Here is a 21,158-nt window from a genome sequence, read left to right as displayed (position 1 = left end):
CAGCAGCAATCTTGCCTCTTTGTGCATTGTGGATGTGAGAGACAGCATACGGTTTCCTGACATTGAGTTTTACCAACTTCAAACCATCTCAACAGCAATGTCAATAATGTGTATCATAAAACTGACTAAAAAAAAAATCAATACACGTCAGTCCCATCTATCTTTCTTAGACTCAGCTAAATCCAACTGAATCCATTGTCCTTGTGCTTCAGATACCATTTCTTGGCTACAAACAAATAGAAAAATTCTGCCTCTCTGTTAGCAGAAACTTATCTCCTGGTCTTTACTAAAGGATCATGATGGGTCTATTCTTGGTTTTCATCTGTAATTTAGGAGATGGTTTGCATAAACTCTCAACGTAAGTCATGCTGAAAAATATGCCTTGAATGCAAATCTACCCAATAAACACACGGTCAGAAACAAAAACTAAACACTTTTAGGTGAAGGAAAAGATTTTCGTTAGACATTACATACATAATTCGCAAAAAGCCTACATGTGTTGTCACTAGCATTGTCACTGTAACCCAGACATGTGAAAGGAAGTAAAGAAGCAAACATATCCATTGCTAAGAGCAAGAGCCAATGAGACAGCCATAATTTTCTACAGAAGTATGCCCAAAGGGCTGGAGCTCTACTGAATTAAATTTAACAAGGCAACACCTAAGGCAATAAGTCCTGTCTGTTGTTGAAAGGGAGAAGGACTTGAATTGTTGTCAACATGCTAGTCCTAATGCCCAAGATAGGCACTTTGTAATGAGGACACACCACAGTTTGGTCAGTGCTATCAAGCCAACTGGGAAGCAGTGCTGGTCAGTCCTCAGATCCCATTGCAGCTATACAATGCTGGCCTCAGGGACCAGCATCCATTTCTGTTCCCCAGCAAGATCTGATATTTTAATTTTCACATGTGTCCTGGTACAAGTATAATTTCAGAATCCAAATGCAGAGTCTAATCCTATGAGGTGCTGAGTACCACCCCTGTAGGAAGATAAGCTCAGCACAAAACCAATAATGAGCTACCATCTTTTCAATTATATTTTTAAAGGGGTATTTGTCAGAGTGGAAAAACATACACATTTCCTTCTTTAGTAATTCAAACCAATATGCTTCAAGAAGCCTCTATGGACAGGCAGCACCAGCAAATGATGCAAAAATTTTAAATGTAGGAACAGAAGAAATAAATTGGGAAAGAAATACTCCACAACTGACATTTGAAAAGAACTTATTGCCAAGACGAATAATTTAATGAAAGTATTGCACCAATTTATTTATTTTCTTATTTGTTTTTCATATTTAAAAAAAAAATTAAAATGTAATGAATACTGCTTCATTTGTCTTGGCAATGCCACAGAAATCAGGAGATCTTGCCACAAAACTTAAGTCAAGTTTGTTGCAGACCACGTGGTTCATAATGTATTTCCAACTGATTGTCAAAGCAAAAGACAAATCTCAGAACAATTGTATTCTGGAAAGGTAGCAAAAATCTACAAAAAAAAGTTCCTGGTGCTAGGATGATTTGACAAACTCTGTTCTTTTTTATTTCCCACTAGCAGATATGATCAAATCCAAGCTAGGGGAGATAATCACCCCACCACAGCAAATATAAAGCACACTATGACAAAAATCTTAGTTCCTCTCTCTTTTCTATCCTCTTATTCAAGTTTCAGAAGGTACATAATGGATATGAATAAATAAATGATCCTCTATCCTAATTTCATGCAGAACAATTTGAAAAGTCTTTCAAACTAACATAAAAATGATAATACACATAATACATGAGGCTATCTTTTAGAGTGGTTTTGATAATTCATAAATTCACTGTTTATACAGGCTAGGCCAAATCAAAAAGGTATCTGATACAACTATTAAACTTATGCAAAGCAGCATATCATGCTCATTGCTAAAGGACATGAACTCAACATTGAGGTTCATCTTCACACCAATGGTTGTTTAAAATATGCTTTGGTCTGTTAAGATAGAAATCTAGTGAGCCTAGTCAATCTGAACTGTTGGGATGTTTTTCTTACCTGAGTAACTAAGACATGTTAAGAGCACTTGATGAAACCATCAATATATTATATAAGCAGACCTATGCTCTTCTCCAACTTTAGTCCGTATTTTTACAACATCACTAACCAAATTGGATAAAGACATTAAAAACCCAAACAAAGCTAAAGGTACAGTGATTTTATTTTTAAAAGCTTTTACCAATTCTACCAGTATTGCTCCTACCAATTAGGAACTTGAACCAGTATCTGTAGAAGTCAATGGAAAGTCTTCAACTGATTTCCGACAGGCTTTGGTTTAGGCCATAATGCACAGAAAACATCACTGCGGCCTCTGCAACTCCAAATGGAAAGGTATTTGTCTACTCATCAGCACTTGGACGTATGGTTTAGCTTACACTTCACCTACTAACAATCTATTAAATTGAATGGAGTGATTCATTTCTACAGAAGGTGCAAGGGGAGATAAAGGGAAACCAGGTACTTAAGACTCTGTGGTAATAAGTTTGGCATAACTGCTTAGACTGATAGATATGAGGTTTTTATATATATGTATGAAAATGTTTGCGACCTATACTTTAAAAAAAAAAAATTCTGAAGTATAGCCCTCTTTCTATCTGGTTTTCTGTTTATATTGTTTCACATGAATAGACACTCGTGACTAAATTTAGAAAGAAAAGGAAAGAGAATCATTTTGGATAAATACAAGAACAGCTGTTAATGGCTTAATATTAACTAGGGTTGTGGGTGATGGCTTGCATTTTTATTTATTTACATTAGAGTTTGTTTTCCATGAATTTTTTAATGCCTCAGGAAGTAATTTGTGAGACTGAATTAACGTGAGTTCAGGTTATTTTCAGTTACAGGAGAATAAAAGTACCCTGCGAAAATCAGTTCTGACTTTAATTTTCCTCTCAAAAGTGCAAAAGCCCATGAAAAGCAAAACACAAATATGGATACCCAAGTTATTTGGATTTATTAAAGTCTGTTCAACTACAAAGATATTTGGGTATATCTCCTGTAGAACCCCATTACCAAGCCTCATTATCAATTCATTCTTTTTTTCTGAGACACACACAACATTTGGGAATGCACTAAAGATGTCCAAATTCATATTATTCTGCTAGATGACTGGTATCATAATTAATTCTCTGTGCCTCCGGAGTCTAAATTTTAAATATACAGAGTAGCATAGTGGATGCCCCCATTCACTTTACAGTCTCTAAATGGTTTCCTGTTATCTACATTGTGCACTATTGCTATATTGCAGCTGTTAAACCAAAGATTGTATTCAAGGAATGCAGGAAGGGGTACTCTACGTCACCCAGACTCTCAGGAGGTATTCTGGCTGACTGCCAGAGTCTCCATGGGGCAGCTTGTGCCTCAGTGGGGACTGCCACACTTTTTGAAAAGACATAGTGCTTACCCTTCTCTGAACTAGGTCAGCAACACTGGATGCCACACCTTGGTCTCTGAGGAACTGCAGCAATGGAACCAACACCTGCCTTCACTGGGTAAGGACTGGGATTGTGGGTGGCTCCTGCACAAAGATACAGGAGCTGAGAGGGAAGGTTCTTTATGTCTCTGCAACGCTAGCCATCAAATGGCCCTACACAGGCCCTTTGTAAAGGCCTGGAAGAAAGACTATAACTCACTTCTGTTGTGCACTTGCAACAGATAGCATCTTTCCACATGTTCCCTTAAATAGTCTTCTGTTGTGAAAACATAGTAGATAATCTCCATCCTCTTGTTGTCATAGACAACATTTGATCCTGGGCCTATCTTGGCAGACTCAGATTTGCAGATGGGATGAGAGTTGTGCTCACTCAGAGGGCAGAGAGAGTCACTCTGGAAAGTAGTTTGCCCCTGAGGAAAAGAAAGAGTTTTGTTTGATAACCAGTGATTATATTACTTGGGCTTAATACTGAAGTTCAACATTAAGGAATCTTCCAGTGCTGCCTGATGTCAGGATACAAAATCATCAGAGTTATTCACGGTCATTCTTTATCCGTTCCTGCTTGTACAGTCTCCAGTCCATCAATTCATTTACTTCTGCTCTCTGAGAAAAACCTAAAAATCTTTTACTGAAAATCAGTCTCATATAAAATTATTTCTAGAAACTCCAGAAAGGCCTGATCTTGTGAAGTTCTTTCAGTTCTCCTGGTAGCTCAGCACCTTGAAGGATCATCAAGGGCCTGATATTCATTAGTCATGGGAGCTGTATGTGCAAATCAAAAAGGGAATATTCCCCTTAGTATAAATCCCAGAATTTCATCTGATTTACAATAGTTTCTGCACACAACAGATGAAAAGCAACTAACCCTTTCATAAGACATATTCAACATCAAGGGGAGCTTGTCAAAATTTTGAATTTCAAAAGTTCTTTTACCAGAAAAAGAGAAGGGAGAGAGAAACTAACTCTTTCTAGTTTTCAGCAAACGCTGCTACCAGACCTTAGTTAATGAAGGATACGACATCATGAATTAGACTTTGCTTGCCCACAACACTTGGGCAAACAAGTTATATAATAGATAATCAAATTACCTGATTTAAAGAGCAATTTACAATGAAATATTGCCCTCCATAATAAATGGACTTTACCACCTTCCTATCATACTTAATAGATGTGATTTTATTTTACACCAACTCCCTGTGTATTTCCATACACAGTAGCACCACTTTTGCGAGAACCCTTTTTTTCTGCAGGCTCTGCCATGTTAGAGAACCATTATCACTGGTGCCGGTAGTATTAGTATACTGAATGCTCATACGGGTGCCACAAAAACAAAGGAAAAAAACCCACGGCCTCTGGTCTGAGGTTCTTGCAATCCAAGGCCCCAATTCTGCAATATGATTTTGAGGAGGAGGAAACATTCATTTACCTAGCCAAGGCATATCACCCATCTCCATGATTTCCAGGCACTAAGTAAAAGTGGAGGGAGTGGGAGGAGATTAGAAGAAGCTTGAAGGCCACCCCTTCTCCATCCAAAGAAACAGATCATTTTAAAATGGAGACCCTCAAATATTCTCCATCTATATTCCATACAACATTCTCTAGGTAAAACATTATTTTTTCACTGTTTGTTAACTGCCCCCTGCCCCAAAGCAATATCAATTCCCATCCTTCATATTCTGGCCCAGTATGCCACTTGCCCACTGCTTCCTTCTCAATATCATATTGATGCTACTCTAGTTGGCTTCCTTACCAAGCAGCCATTCCTCACAGCAGCAGCAGGTGGGTGGAGGGTTGGTCCTGCCACCTTTGCTGGCCATAGTGGTGTCAGGAAAGTCATCCTGTGGCGTTTGGCTGTGTTGAGGTTGGGCTGCTGGGCTTGATGGTCAACTGGATAATGGATCTTATTTGGTTTTGAGGTGGGCAGGTAGCTAATTTGAAAAAACATATAATCATAGGGTTGGAAAGGATCTCAAGATGTTATCTAGTCCACCCATTGCACTGAGGCAGGATTAAGTATACTAGACCATCCTTAACAGGTGTCTATATAATCTGTTCTTTAAAACCTCCAATGACAAGGTTTCCAGAATAGAGGAATTCATCCTCCCAGGCTGGTGAGTGGGCTGAGTCCAACCTGCCTCCCAGTACCAGCTCTTCAGATTCTCGACAGGCAGGCAGACACTAATGGGAAGTGGCAGGATGAAGTTCAGCAGTAGCTTGACTCTGCCACCTCACCTTCCAGCACAATGCTAAATCAATCTGTGGTACAGAGAAGGTGAGGTTGTAAGACCATGTGGTGGATTTTCTATGTTCAACTAGAGGCAATGGTGTGCGAAACAAGAAGATAGCTCCTATTGCATTAGCTACTATTGTCATAGCAATAGCAGGTGCACTCAGAGCACACTGGAAATGTTAACAAGCAGAGTTTACTTCAGCATTGTGGAACATTGTGTAAAGTAATGTTTTCCCATATGAAACCTGATTTCTGGCCATGACCATCATACTACTGCAAAAAGCTGGCCTGAAAACTTGTGGAAGGTTCAGTGAGATGATACTTAGGATACACCCCAAAGCAACTAGTAAACATGTAAAGGTAGGATGTGAGAGTATGAGCGTATTTTATTGGAAAGGAGGGAAGAAATCTGTAGGACCCTCCCCCCAGTAGATTCTGATGCAGAAGTAGAGCCTAATTGCATATTTCTTTCAACTCTGGTACATAGTTTACTAGGGGATCTTCAGAAGTAAAGGGGCTAAAGATTTACCTCACGCCATATGGAAGGTAAGATTCTCCCTCACAGGACTCAAAGGCAGGTTCTGTAAATGAGGAGCTCACATGAGCTCCCAACAATTCATTGGTGGAACACATATGAAAAAAGCTAGTTTGTTTTTAATAAATCTTTAAGGTTCAAAATAATTATTTAAAGTAAGAGATTAGACATCATGAATGTGTTTGGTATTCATCAGTATTAATCATGATTAATTCATTCTCTATTATGTGGATATTAAATAACTCCACAGATATTCTACTATAATTTAGTCATTAATGTGCATCCCATTATTTTAAGACAGTTTCAGCAAGAAAGCTCTCTGAATAAGGCCGTAATCTCTGTCCCCCTCTTCAGTTGGTGGCTTGCTGTCTTATCAGTAGCCCTTTCTGACGTATGCCTTTCCTCTGAAGTAGGTTGGTCCCAGCACTGTAGTTTTACTAAGTCCCTGCACCGTAACTCAAGGATTACAGAAGTAAAGGGTAATGTTTTCTGCCTGAGAGATCAGTACATTTCATTCTGTTTCTCAGAGAATATATTTATCTATAGAATTCCTTACAATGTTTAGCTTACTATTTCATTATATTACAGAAAAGATGTTTTAGCTGCAAAGACAAGCCATCTTCATACATCCTGAAAAATCCTATTGCTTACCATATGAATGACAGGCACAGAGGTCAACTCTAAAGATCAATGATAAGATTGTATCATCAAATGTGGGACACAGAGAAGGGGAAGAGGGGAGGACCTGATCAACTGTGAACATTTAATTTATTCTTTGTTTGCATACCACATGCTATATAATAAGAAGGAAATTTAACGGGAAATTTTTAAAAAACTCTCTCTTTTGGTAGCTTAGCATTTCCCTTAATGTCTTGAAAAAACTGTTCTGCAAACACTCTGTTCTAAACGTACGTCCACATTTAATAACCCCAAATGCACCTTCACTGCATACCAGATGTGTCATTAACTATTTCTGAAAAAAAGTGAAATAAAATCACCCAGCATGAGAATACTGTGGAATAAGTCAACACTAACAGATGGTGTTTATTTTGTCACTGCTTGTGTTAAAAATTACCACCTATTCCATCAAATCAGTTTCTTTAAGGTGGAAGCTTTATGTAAAAAGTGCCACAGAAAATGCCTTTTTTTTTTTTTTTTTTTTTTTAAATCAGCTGTCACTAAGTTCCTTAAAATATGAGCACTTCTTTTCATGGTTTCCAGTTTTCTAGGACATGGTGCAATACACAGGAGATGAGTTTGTATAAATCTGACACGACAGAATATTTTGCCAGCAACTTGGTCTTGCAACATGCAATCTGTTTTGTTTTTCAAACAAAGTTTGCAAATTTGTTAGCTTGAATGTGGCGTTTTGAAGATACAAATTCCGTAACAAAAATTAAGTCTGCCCCTGGGATTTACACTGCCTGATACTGTCATCAATTTGTTTGTTTCTAGTACCCAATCTGTAAGGATTTTGTTTTCCAGAATTTCCTCCATTCTCACAATTATTTTTTTTTAAGCATATAGATTTTGCTATGCAGTTTACATGCTCTAGTGAATGATTTCTGGGCAAAACAGCATGTTGTGAGAAAAGTAATTGTTAAATCTGAAGCTGGCTACTATAGAAATCAATATGAAAACCCCAGGACATAAACACATTTTTGCTTATCTTTTTTATAAGAGAGTTTCCATTTTTTAAAAACCTGTACTAGGACAATGCAAGTGAAACACTTCAAATCCACAGTGAAATAGAGTGGATCAAATTCATCCCTGGTGTAACTCCATTGACATCAGTGGAAGAGAGACTTCAATGGAGTCACAACAGGAATGAATTGTGTCCAGTGTATGTAAATATAATTTCCAATAACAATAATGGAACATATTTGTGTCTGAAGATTACTGAAAATGAGTGTTATTTTAAAGTTCATGCTAGAGAGATTAGAGATCCATACCAACTCCCCAGATCCCAACATACAGTATCCCCATTTTGTAGTTTATGTCCCTCGTTATAGAATACAAAAATAACATACAAAATCCATCCTTTTATTTTTTTCCCCCTCAGAAAAAAAGAAAGTATATCCTGGGACCTATTTATTAACAATTCAAAAAGTAATTACACTGAAACTAGTTTAAGTACATTAATTTTAATTGGTAAATCAGAGACTACAACTGAGTCTACAGATATTTATTGAAGAAAACTTGTTGGGGAAGTTATATATATCACATACATACTCAATTAACCATCGCTATTAAAATAACCTATCAGCCCTAGAAGGATGCTACAGAACATCACAGACACTCTGGAGTCCATTCCATTGTCTTGCGTTATATATTTGCAGTATACAGAGTGTGTATTACACACACAAAAATCATGTTACAAAAACATGAATGTTGCATAGTTAACTGCTCGCACTTTAGGAAATGCTATAATTCTGTGTAACCTTAACGTGTCCCCCTGGAGCACATGTATTTTCCTACAATCTTCAGTTACATGATCACATACTGTTTTGTCCAATGGACCCCGGCCACATTCAGTACCCAGAACAAGATGGTGCTCAGTTAAATGGCCAGCTATTCAATATTTTGCTTTTGCCTCACTGAAAAATGCCTCAGACCTTATTTACTCCACACTACTCAAGTCCTGCTCTGAAGACAAAATTATTAATATCCTTGTGGGCTTTTCTCTGGCATTCATCACTTTGGTCTCTGAGCGGTTCAGAAATGTTAATAAATTTATTTTCACAACATCCCTGTGGGGTGAGAGGGTATTAGTATCCCCCATTTTGTAAATTGGGTACTGAGGCACAGCAAGATTAAAGTCAAAAGCATCCACTAATTTAGGATTAGCGAGACGAATATTGAGACGTAGCATTACATAGCACTTCATATGTTCAAAGCACAGCTCTCATTGACTTCAGTTTCAGCTATGAGTGCAAATCAGACCCCAGGACTCAAGTCAGGCACTCAGAAAATGAGGAAACAATTAGTGACCACCTCCACAATGTCTAATTTAAGTGATTTGCTTAGCATCACACAGAAACTCTGGGTATGTCTACATTGCAATTAAAAACTCACAGCTAGTTTGCATCAGCTGAATCAGGCTCACGGGGCTCAGGCTAAGGGGTTGTTTAATTGCAGTGTAAACATTTGAGCTCAGGCTGCAACCCAAGCTCTGAGACTCTCCCACCCCACAGGGCCTGGGCTGTAGCCCAAACATGAACATCTATACCACAATTCAACAGTTCCTTAGCCCGAGCCCCATGAGCCCAAGTCAGCTGGCACAGGCCAGTCATAGGTTTCTAATTGCAGTGTAGACATACCCTCTGTGGCAGATGCAGACATAGGCTCCAGTTCTCCAGGGCAGCATTCAAGTGCCTTAACCAAAGGACCATCCTTTCTCTTCCACCTCACTCTCCACACACCTCCTAATTTCTGAAAAAATGAAGCAAAGGTCTTACACACAACCATCTTTTTCACTACACAACCCAGATTCATTCAGAGATCAAGTCCATCCTGTGAACTGAAGCAGGTGGGGGAGGAGGACACTGAGGAAAAAATAGTATGAGATCATGTAATTAAAGATTGTATAATAGTGCACAGTTTGCACAAGCTCGGTAGAGGTTTGCTGAAGCTAGACAAGGTGGCAGAAGTAAACACTGAGATTACACTGGCCAGCATGAAAAATAGTGGTCACAGCCACCTAGCAAAAGGGATTGGGGAAGAGCTTGGGGGAAGATTAAGAGTTCTGTTTTGACCACAAGGAGATATCAGAAAGACAGGCTGGGATTTTAGTTTGGACAGAAGGAGAAAGGATTGGAGGTGGATCTGTGAGTTAGCCACACGGAAACGATAGTTGAATTTGTATCTGTGAATGAGATTACCCAGACAGAGTGTAGGGTGCGAAGGAGAAAAGGAGAGGGCCAAACCTGAGCTGTAGGGGACACACACAGAAAGGATTCTCTAAACAAAGCATTGCAGGAGTGATTAAAGAACTTGGAGGAGAATCAGGAGACGATAGAAACAGAAAAGAGAAAGGAGCACAAGACTGTGAGAAAAACATGGTCGATGGCAGCCAACAAATCAAGAAAGATGGGGATATTTCTGAACTTCAGCCAGGAAGAGGTCATTAGATTTTTTGGTGTGAGTCATCACAGAGGAGTGCAAGAGACAGAAGTCAAACAGGAAAGAATCTAGAATGCAACTGAAGGAGAGGAACTCCAGACAATAGCTGCAGATAGCACATTCAAAGACCTTAGAGATGAATTGAAGAGAAACAGACTTGTAAATAGGGAAGCAGATGTGGTCAAGGGTGGTGTTTTGTGTTTTGGATGCGAAAGGCTAAAACCAACTTGTATTGTGAGGAGGAGGACCTTGAGGAGGGAGAAAGGGGTTGAGGATAAGATAGTAGATGAGAGTGGGAGCAGAGAGAGATCGGAGATGGGATGGGATGATGGAAGAAGAATTAGGGGTTGAGGGAGGAGAGCCCATGAGAAACTTCTCCATCAGTGATGAGGCCTGAGAGAATGGTAAATAAAGGCCACACCCGATCTTTTCAACTTTTTCTTTTGACTGAGGCAATGTCTACACTTAAAATGGTATAGCAGCGCAGCTTCAAAGTAGACATTTTACTGTGTGATAGGAGGGGTTCTCTTACTGCTGCAGTTAATCTACCTCCCCAAGAGGCAGTAGGCTAGGTTGATGGAAGAATTTTTCCATTGACCTCATACTATCTACATCAGGAATTAGGTCAGTTTTCATTACGTTGCTTGGAGAGGGGGTTGGATTTTTCACACCCCTGAGAGACAAAGCTATGCCGATGTAACTGTTCACTGTGGATCAGCCCAAAGTCAGCGAGATCCTATGCAGAGAGGGAAGTGAGAGCAGAAGGGGCTGACTTGCTGGGTCATTAAAGGTTGTTGTAACTTTTGGTGTATTCTTGTTGATAATCTTTACATTACAGAAAACTAAAGAAAGCTTTTTAAGGGAGAGCAAAAGAGCACTTAAAATTCAAATACTATAATTTATCAAAACAAATCAAGAAGTTAGCATATAATTAACTGTTTTGTTAAATAAGGATAGTTTGCTGATGGTTTGATTATGCAACAATGCCTTGATCCTGTAATCTCAGCCACATGACTAGACTCTTACGTTGGTACAGAGTCCCACTGAAGTCAATGGGGCTCTGCATCAGTGTAGGGGGTCAGCATGCACAGATCTGAATGCATGACTGGGCCTAAGTGGCTACCTCTATGTGTTCTTTTACCCTAAAACCATATGTATCCTCTTTTTCTTGTGGAATTTCTGTGGGGGAGGGGGGGAAAAGGAGCACTGGCCTAACAATTGAGAAATTAATCAAGAACATAATGCTTATCTAAAACTTAACCTGATATTGTGAGAGCTTGGGTTACATGATTCAAACACTGAAGAGAGCTTTAACCAACTTCGCCATATTCAAAATGTATAAATATAAATTGCACATCATCCCAATAGACAAGTCATGGTTTTGGCCATACTGTGCCACTGGCCTTTAGATAAACAGAAGGAAGTCTTGGGAGAATAAAATCTGTTTTGCTAGTTTTATAACCCTGCAAACACATATCAGATCTGAGTGCCTGCCTGACATTTTAAGACTATAAAAATGTAATAATAAAGATGGTCAAGGTGCTTAGTACCAAAGCATAACTAAAATATAACAAAACACTAAATAAAACAGCACAAAACAGAATAAATTAAAAATAAAAGGACTAAAATTCTAACGCAATGAAGTATCATTAGAAAGGATAGTCCTATTGAAGGAGTGGACAATCCTTCTAAAAAAAGAAGTGCCTTCTTTAGTTTCTTTAAAAATGGGATGGGATGAGCTGAAACAGGTTGTCCACAGGGAGCAAGTTCCACACACTGGTGGCCACATGTGTGGAGTAAGAGCACAAACAGCCACCACCATGATTCTCAAGAAAGAAGACTCGGTGAGTTTGTTTTAAAAGCAAACTGTTATTTGATTGGCAGACATTGTGAAAAACTCTGGCTAATCTTCATGGGCGCAGTCCTGCCAGATTCTGAGCATGGACCATGAAGCACTCTGACAGCTAAGGGTGCTTAAAATCTTATAAAATAAAGCTCAGTATGAACATGGCTGTTTTGTCCAAAACATGCTACTGCACTCGCATCTGAAAGACAGACGAATGATGTCTTTCTGTCTGCATTTCCAAAGTGTCTATCGTGATAGTACCTAGGCTCAGCAGTTAGCTGCCCTTCCTCTCATTATCCCTTGCTGAACGTTTTGGTGAACAGGGAGGACATCTTGCTCCTTGGCACATAGTGAATGTATCAGAGTATCTCACATTTGGTCAGTATATTGAAAGCAATCAACATACTTGACAAGCACAAGTGTGAACTGGGCACCTCTGAAATGAAAAGATGAGGACTCTACTCATGCAAAAACAAAGGCTCCTGCAGTGCTAACATAACATGTGCATTAAGCGGGTTACAGCACTATATGGATGTATCCTCATCCAGATAAGACTTTAAACCAAGGTTGGTGCCACCTGTCTATTTTTAGGAGCATCAGAGGGATGTTAAGGACCGCATGACATTGTTATATTTATAATTCCAAGAAGGAATTAGGACCAAGACCCATCTATATCTCTATTCTTTTTAAAACAAATTAAGCTAGCACTGTTAACAATGACAACATATGTATGTATAAGCTCACTGTGTCTTTTCTTGTAACAATTACAGTACACGATATGCAGTACATTCTTCTACAAAGCTAGATCAAACCCTATGTGTAGAAATGATTCCATATGCTGAAAAGTCCCAAAAGAGTATTACTTTCTTTCCACTACTTTGCTGTGTTTACATTTTTATAATTACATTATATAATTATATGGTTACAGCAGAACCATAAATAAGAATTAAAACTGCTGTAAAAACAGCCGATATATTTAATATTACTATTTACCATTAGATACCATTTCATTAATTTCTACATCATTGAATGAATGCGATGCTGTACAATATAAAATAATATACAAATCTAACTATTTTCAGTGGGATGTGTGATCTGATTCTTAGGGAAAGACAAAATAAATAGGCAACAAAACATGATATAATTCAAAAAGGAAAGGATAGGAAGAAGACAGTGTTCACAGATTAAGTGACCCAGAGAGAAAGGTCTTGCAGTGAGCCCTGAAGATAGGCATCAAGGGATTCTGGAGGACACACTCAGATATTGCTATTATTACTGGAGTGATTCAGTGATAATACTATTTCAACCACACTCATCGCTGGTGTAACTCCATTGATTTCATTGGTAGCTGGCTCACTAGCCAAGATACTATGGTCATAGGTACTTCCGAAATGTAGAGAAATACAGCAGATCATTTCTAATCTTTATATAATTTTTCTTTTTTTAGCAGCTACTAGCTACTCGATTGGCCGGATTTCTATATCATAGACCTCTATCTTGGGAATGTAATTCCTGTGGCTAACAAATTCTCTTTCATTGAAAACCTGGACTGATTTCTAAGGGCCCGATCCTATCAGATGCTGTAAGTGTCCCAAGATTTGTGGAGCACCCTCAACTCCCACTGACTACAAAGAAGGTTGAAATCACTCAGCAATTGGTAGGACTCAGTGGTATTCAGCCTTTGACATGATCTGGCCCTAAATGGGCAAAATAAAACCGGGCCCTCCCCTGGAGTTCTAGCTCAGTCTAGTATTCTTTCCGGATCTGCCAGCATAGCAAACCTTAACCATATATGAAGTGGTTTGCAGGACTCCAGTAGTAATCAAACGAATGCTGAAGAAAACAAAAAGAAGAAAAACACTATCAAATGTTTAAAGATCAGAATTGAAGATATTATTTCCTTTTAGGGCCCTGATTCAGTAATGCACTTGGGAACGTGCTTAAATGTTTTGCTGAATAAAGGCCTAACTGAATACACATCACAAAGAAGGTGATGGCTGTAAGACAAGGAAAGTGGAGTAGTGTAATAGGAAGCATCTTTCATCTGAACAGCCACTCAAACAAAAAACAGAAATTGCAGCCTTGAGGGCATAAGGCCTTATCAGAAGTGGCTCCTGGGAAATTAGTAAGGGCACAATAGAACATATTGACTACGATCTAAGGTTAATGCAACTGGACATATCCGATGAATGAAAACGATGCTTTGTATTTAAGAGATATCAGGAGGAAGGGGATATTGAATCTTTATTTAGATAGAAAATCATACCAAGAAGCACTTGGATCTTCATCTGTTTAAACAACTATTAAAGTTTTCTCTTAATAAAAGAAGAATGCCACATGATTTTTTCACATCCTCCCTTTTGCCAAGTGATTTTATCTATTTTGCTGTTGGGGTAGGGAGGAATGATACAGTAATTCTTTAACAAAACTCTTCTGTCACTGAGGTAGCTCTTTACAAAAATTCTGATCGTATTGTATGAGATATCTAAGATAAAAAGCCATAGTTTTGCACTCAGAGCTACAGTCTGGATTTGAAACTGTTTTAGATCAAAAAATTCCATCAAGGCAGGAGATGAACTGAGCTATCACAAAATCTCTCATTAAAAAGCCGACTGCAAAATCTCTGAAGCAGTATAAACTACATGCAAACTTTCACTAACGAGCTAAAATATATGCAACCACCTTTGTAAATAAACTACTGGTATAGATATTAAGGTGCCTTTCCTTAGGTCTGTGTGTAACCAGATCTGGCATCCCTCATGTTGTTCAGTAATCCTTATGCCCATGGCTGGATTATGCCAGCTCTCTGGAAGCACTGTTGGCTCAGAGAAATTGCAGCTTGTTCACAATCCACTGCTCTCTGAAGAGTCCCAATAACAAATACCCCAATTTAAGAGTCCGTTAACACCCCAACACAGACTGTAGTTATCTGAATAAAACCCAGGTTTTGTTACTGCATAGTAGAAAACACAAATAAAATAGCTGATAAGTACAATGTAAACATAGCTAGGCTAATCACTGCAGAAAACAAACTAGCTAGTTTATAGGGAATATGGGTTAAGCAAGACAAAAACCTTACGTATGAGAGAGTTCTTTGTCTCAGCCAGCTGCTGCCAGCCTGTCTGTCTGTCTTTCAATGTCTCAGAAAGGTGTGTGTGAAAATCTAAATAAAATAAAATAAATACATTTTAGAGGCAGGTCTTTCTTTTCCCTAATATTCCCCCATACATTATTGACGTAACACAACTGGGCAAGATCACAGAATGATCTGCTCCTCAAACCATCAGTAAATACATCTTTTTAAAAACAAAATAGAATGCTATTCATATTGAAATTATACAAGGATTCATAAATTTATACTACATGATAAACCAGATGTAAGGAGGCTTAGGTATGTATAACACTTGTAACCCCTGCTAAGGACCCATTTCTGCAAGTGCTGAATACCCTCAACTCCCACTGTCATGAGTGGAAGTGGACAGAGGTTAGCATCTCTCCAAATGGGCCCCTAAATTTACTGAAACTTTAAGTGAATACCCATTGGAGCAATGTCTGCCTCTGGATACATGCACACAATTTCCCCTGAAGTCAGTGAGATTCATACATGTATATTGGAGACATTTACGATCATGAGAAAAATAGTTTTACTAAATGACCTATAGCATCATAATATAAATTACATATTATATCTATTTGAAACACAATTTCAACTTTTTACTCATGGTCCATTTTCTAATGTATGTCACCAAGAAACACTGTCCACTGTTATAGATAAGAGTATTTTTACATGTTTACTGGAGAGACAAAAATAGATTTAAATTCAGAATCAGTGTAATCAGGCTCATGCTGTTGAATTTGAACTAGATGCAGTCCAGTGATTCAGAATAAAAAAATATAAAGTATTTCAAATATCACAGTTTATCAATTTCTAGCAATGTATTTTAGCTGAATGGTCTGAGAAATTGGTTTCTAAAGCCTCTCCAAAAGTTTCTATGCTAGTCATTTTCAGAAAAAGAATCTCTATTAAAGAGGGGAAAAGAGAAAAGAAAATGTTCAGCTTTGGCTCATGGATCAGTTAGAATGAAACTGATCAAAAACCTTTCATTTGACTGTGTATACCTAACTCAAATCTAAATTGAATTAAAATAATGTATACATTATAAAAACAATTATAGTCTTCCCAAGAAATGTATAAGTCCTGGAAGAAGTTGTCAGAGGATTTAACAACAACAATTACTATTATGACTAAGTTTTGGTAAGTGATTAATCAACAAAAAGTAAAGTGAAATAAAACTCAATTTTGAAGTAGTTACATGAGTTTCAGAACATGAGTTCAGAAGAAGCCAAAAGCCTGGTAATTCATTTAGGGTCTGTTTTTTGGAGACTCTTAGTGCACAATCCTGCACCCACTAGTTTCAGGATCAGCACTGGAAACGTGTCCATCCTGCTTCTCATTGTCACTTATGCAATGGAAGAAAAGGAAAAGGAAAATACAGTGATTGGGTTTGATAACTGAACAAAGCCATTATACCGAAACAAAGCAGTATTTCACTTGTACTGAAGGCATTGGAAGAAATGTGTTATACCTCTAGGAACAGTAGAGGAAGATCTGTTTTACTTGGTGTGCATTTCTAACCTGAAACATCTGCTGCTTGATTGAAAGAATAAAATCTCTCTCGACTTAGAGTAATGACTGTTTTGGGTGGAAAAATGTTCCAGAGAACATGACATATCTTTAGAAATACACAGCAAAAAACAAGCATGTGTGATTTAGCAAACTGGCCACTAAGTGCCCTTGTTGCACCATGTACATGCAGTTGAGTATGATGTGCTGTAAAAATTGAACTCCTAGTGACAGTGATGCAAAATAAGTCATTTTCAGGTACTCTGGCCCAGGTCTAATCAGTTCAGCTTTATCTTTGATGAGATTGACTTTTGATTTTGAAGCAGGGAGAAAAATATTGTAGATTTTTCAAGAGCACTCCATTGCAAGTAAAAAGCTATGAATAATACCAAGAAATATGTAGTCAAGCTAAGAAGACATTTAGAAATCTAGAAAGCGGCGTCCTTATTGAACATTAATACTGTTAGCTGATTTTTAGCAGTCACAGAACAGGTAAACAACCAATAATTTATAGCAGCTTTGTTCTTTTCAGTGGTACTAATGATTTCCCAAAAGATGCAATATTAAAATATAGGGGGGAAAAAAATTTCAAATAGGTTTGTTTAGTAAACCCACATGATGTTCTGTAGTTTCTGTAATCTAGACATGACTATAAATACATATAAAATATACAAAATGATGGCAAATGATATGCTATACATACTTTTACTGCTCAGCAATATGTAAGTGGGGGCATCCCCCTTTGCATTCATTAGGCTATCTAGACAATCGAAAGTACACACTAAAGACAAATATCCAGTGGCACTGTGTCCTATTTATATCAGACTTTTTAAAGAATTAATTATATTTGTGTATTTTTTTTTCTGTTTTTAGTGATCCTGTACTTTTAATTTTCTTGGCCGAGAATCAGCATGGCAGAATTAATACCTCAGTTCGAAGTTTAATTTCATATATGTTTGCTGTACAGTGAACTGGAGTAGTCAGAAGAGGCCTAAGAAACTATTATATACAGACAGACAAAACACCAGTGCATGTTGGCTCACTGAAAAGTCATGAGTCTCCCCTTTCCAGTGAAAAAGGCTGCCATTTCTAGTCTAATGTGCTGCAAGATAATAAACCTTAGGCTTGTCACTCGCCCAGGACTTAATATCATGCCCATCTCTGACAAGTTGATTTGTTTGGGGGTGGGATTTGGGGGATGGAGGACAGGTGGGAAAGTAAAAAATTCTTGATAAATCACATGTATCTAATTTCCTCATATGCTGGATGTACAGGTACACATATACACACACACACACCCCAATCCCAGGACTGTTTAATGGAGTAGTTGTACAACTTTGCTGCTGTGAAAGGGACCAAAATCTACAATGCAGTAGTTCTGACACAGGCACCATAGTACAGATAATAAAATTAAGCAATCTTAGTGGTCTGTAGTCTAACAGTGTCTGCTACGTGATATACTATAATAGGGACTGGATTTGTGAAGTTTAATGTCTGGGATTTTTAGTTTAATAAAAGCTTTTGCTTTTATTTCAGATATAAGTAGAGAAAAAATCATTAACATTGGATCACATTGCCCTTTATAAACTTGTATATGTTTAGTGAAATCTTATTTTCTCTTTGTCTTTATCTCTGGCCACCTTGGGAGTTTTGATCCTTACAATTACAAAGACTACAGATGTGGACAACAAACTGTTTCCACACAGAAGCAGAGTCATCCATCTTTTTGATGTGAAACATTGAAAACAAATTTTTCAAAAATAATTTTCCACTATGTGTTATCCAAAGCTCTGTTTCTCCAACAATTCTTAACAAAGGTTTTGTTGCTGATGCCCACAGGAAAGAATAATTTAAGTGTTAAGACACTTTTTAAAAATAACGTCATCTGTTGGGAAGTCTCTGTGGGTATTACCTTTCTTTGACACTCACAGGGAGTTAAACCTAATTGCATTTAGGGTTATCTCTAGCAGCTACACTCAGAATCAAACATTCTCATGAGGACTATTGTTCTAACTAATCTACTTATTAAGCTTTTATTCAGATTTAATACAGTCTTTTATAAAAAAAAATCTCAAAGGGACAGTAATGGATTTTGCAATTTTCAGGAAGGGTAGAATAGACTATGACCTACAACCACCAGTCTTATAAAAAAAAAATCTTTTGTAAGTAAACCCATAAGTCATTGTGCTTCATTTTAATCCCTATCCCACATGCCTCATCCCTGGTCTAAGTAAAATACACCACACATGAACTTGCTATGCCTCTTTTTATATCGTCCTGTTATTCACAAAGATCTTAGACACCATGTCAACACCCTCCACATACATTACTTTCTAGTAACAGTTTGCCAAGCCACCTTGTCCTCATTCCTTTCTCCCCTGAAGATTCACTTCCACAACACTACTTGTTCCTACAGTAGGCCTGCTGGAGCTAGAGATTGTATCCTATACTCCCAAATCAAGTTTCTGTCAGCAAGCGCTAAATATAAGTCCCAAGAGCTCCCAACCAGGTTTCCTGAGTCCCTATCACCTCAGCTATTAAAAGGTTCCAAGCTTGCAAATCTGAATTTCCACAATAGTTTTCTACCAACCCTTTGCTTAAATAATTAACACAAACTTACAGACTCTGTTGGCTTTTTGTTGCCTAAAATTTCCTTTTAGTCTCCTGTCTCCAATCAATTATCCTAGCTCCAGTCTAGCCTCTGCATCCTCCTGCATACTGAGCAAATTGATCCTATGCCACTTCTCCTCTCTCCCACCATCTCCAGAATATGGATCTCATTCTTTCCACACCTCTATTACAGTTTATCTGTAATGTGTATGTTTTTTTCCCCAAGGAGTCTGCCCAGAACCTCCCATTCTCAGCCACCATTGTGACTGCTCTTTGGCTGACTGGTGAGAGGGGACCAGACCTGTGCTGGGCAGTCCCCTTTCTAATTGGGCCCAGGTGGAGTCAATGATACACTTATCTTACAGCCTGCCTGCGATCTCACTGCCCTGTAGGAAGCAAGCAGGAAGTAGCTACAATGGCTTTTCTCCTTCCCTTTATACCTCCCTCCTCACCCACTTGCAAGGTGGCCAGTAGCTCATGGAGGCACTGCTGAACGGTTGGGTGCAGGTCAGAGACAGAGCTGCTGCTCAACAGTGTGGTCCCAGCTCATGCCCCAGCCAGGTGCAGAGTGTGCTGATGCCTGCATGGAAGTGTGTTCTCTAACACCTCTTCCTAGCTATGGGCCTGACCTCACTTCTGCTCCCTTTGCCAAAACAGCCCTCACTATAGTTACTAATGCGGTGCTCGCGGCTAACTCCAAAAGTCTTATGCCTATTCGTATCCTTTTCACTTTAGTTGCTTTCATCACCATGGATCACTGCCTTTCCTTCCTCACCCTGGCATGTGTGGCTGCTTCTGACTCTGCACTCCTTTTCTTCTTTACTTATCTTCTCAGGATAGCCTGGAATCATAACCTTTCTTTCAACATCTTTCAGCTTGTGTCACTAAGGGCTTTGGTCCCCTACTCTTTCATCTTTATACTTTCCCTTCTCTTCCTCTTAGCTCAATGTTGGATTTTCATCAGTGTTTGATTTGGTTGGTTTTTATTGTTGATCACTTATATTTTTGCAGAGATGGGTCCAAATTACAATATTCAGATTCTGGATCAAAACTTCTCTAAAGAAGAAGGCAGTTTGGATGTGGGTTTTTGCTTCGGGCCCATCTCTATGTTGTTTTCTTGTTTCTGTCACTTCCTTGTCTTATCCTGCCTGAATGTTTAGGATAAAAAATATTAAATACAAATTAAATGTTTCGTACTTTTAACTAGAGCAATCATATGCTCTCTATACGCAATTGGTGTCTATAAAGAAATTAGAGGAAAATCGGACGGTTACAGATAGAAAATCCGACAGTTACAGGTAGAAAAAAATCACAAAAACATCAAAATATGATGCTTTTTATGAAAACGTCACTTGATCTAATCTGATTTTATGCCAAAAAGGCCTATGCAATTGTTCTTTTTGTCTTAAAGTGATAGAATTACCTATTCTGCTGTTATATTCTATTATTCTTGATTTTACATATTTTTTATGATACGTTGTTTGATCTTTTTTTGTCCTTGGAGCCAGAGTTGTAGTTATTCACTTTTCTGCTTCTCTGAACTATATCCACCAAGCCAATTAAACTAAAAAAAGCTTGCTTCTTCATATTTATTTGTGTATTGTTCTAGTAAGTCACAAATAGCATTACTGTCCCAAAGAGAACTCAGAATTGCATCCTCTTCTTTTCTGCTATCCACACAACCCACTTTTTTCTTTTAAAATAAATAAATCCACAATTCAGTATTTTA

General features: G+C 38.1%; 1 protein-coding gene across 1 annotated transcript in view; it reads right to left on the bottom strand.

Moving 5' to 3' along the window:
* The window catches only part of TENM2 (teneurin transmembrane protein 2), a 722,842-nt gene that overhangs the window by 403,674 nt on the left and 298,010 nt on the right, over positions 1-21,158 (bottom strand). The window contains exon 4 of the mRNA XM_067566613.1: positions 15,275-15,358. Coding sequence (XP_067422714.1) covers positions 15,275-15,358 — 84 coding nt within the window. The remainder of the gene's footprint in view (positions 1-15,274; positions 15,359-21,158) is intronic.

The sequence above is a fragment of the Emydura macquarii genome, unplaced genomic scaffold, assembly GCF_026122565.2.
Source record: "Emydura macquarii macquarii isolate MOO-44397 ecotype Brisbane River unplaced genomic scaffold, CSIRO-AGI_Emac_v2 contig_2768, whole genome shotgun sequence".
Classification (NCBI taxonomy): domain Eukaryota; kingdom Metazoa; phylum Chordata; order Testudines; family Chelidae; genus Emydura; species Emydura macquarii.
This window is presented reverse-complemented; position numbering and strand designations above follow the sequence as displayed.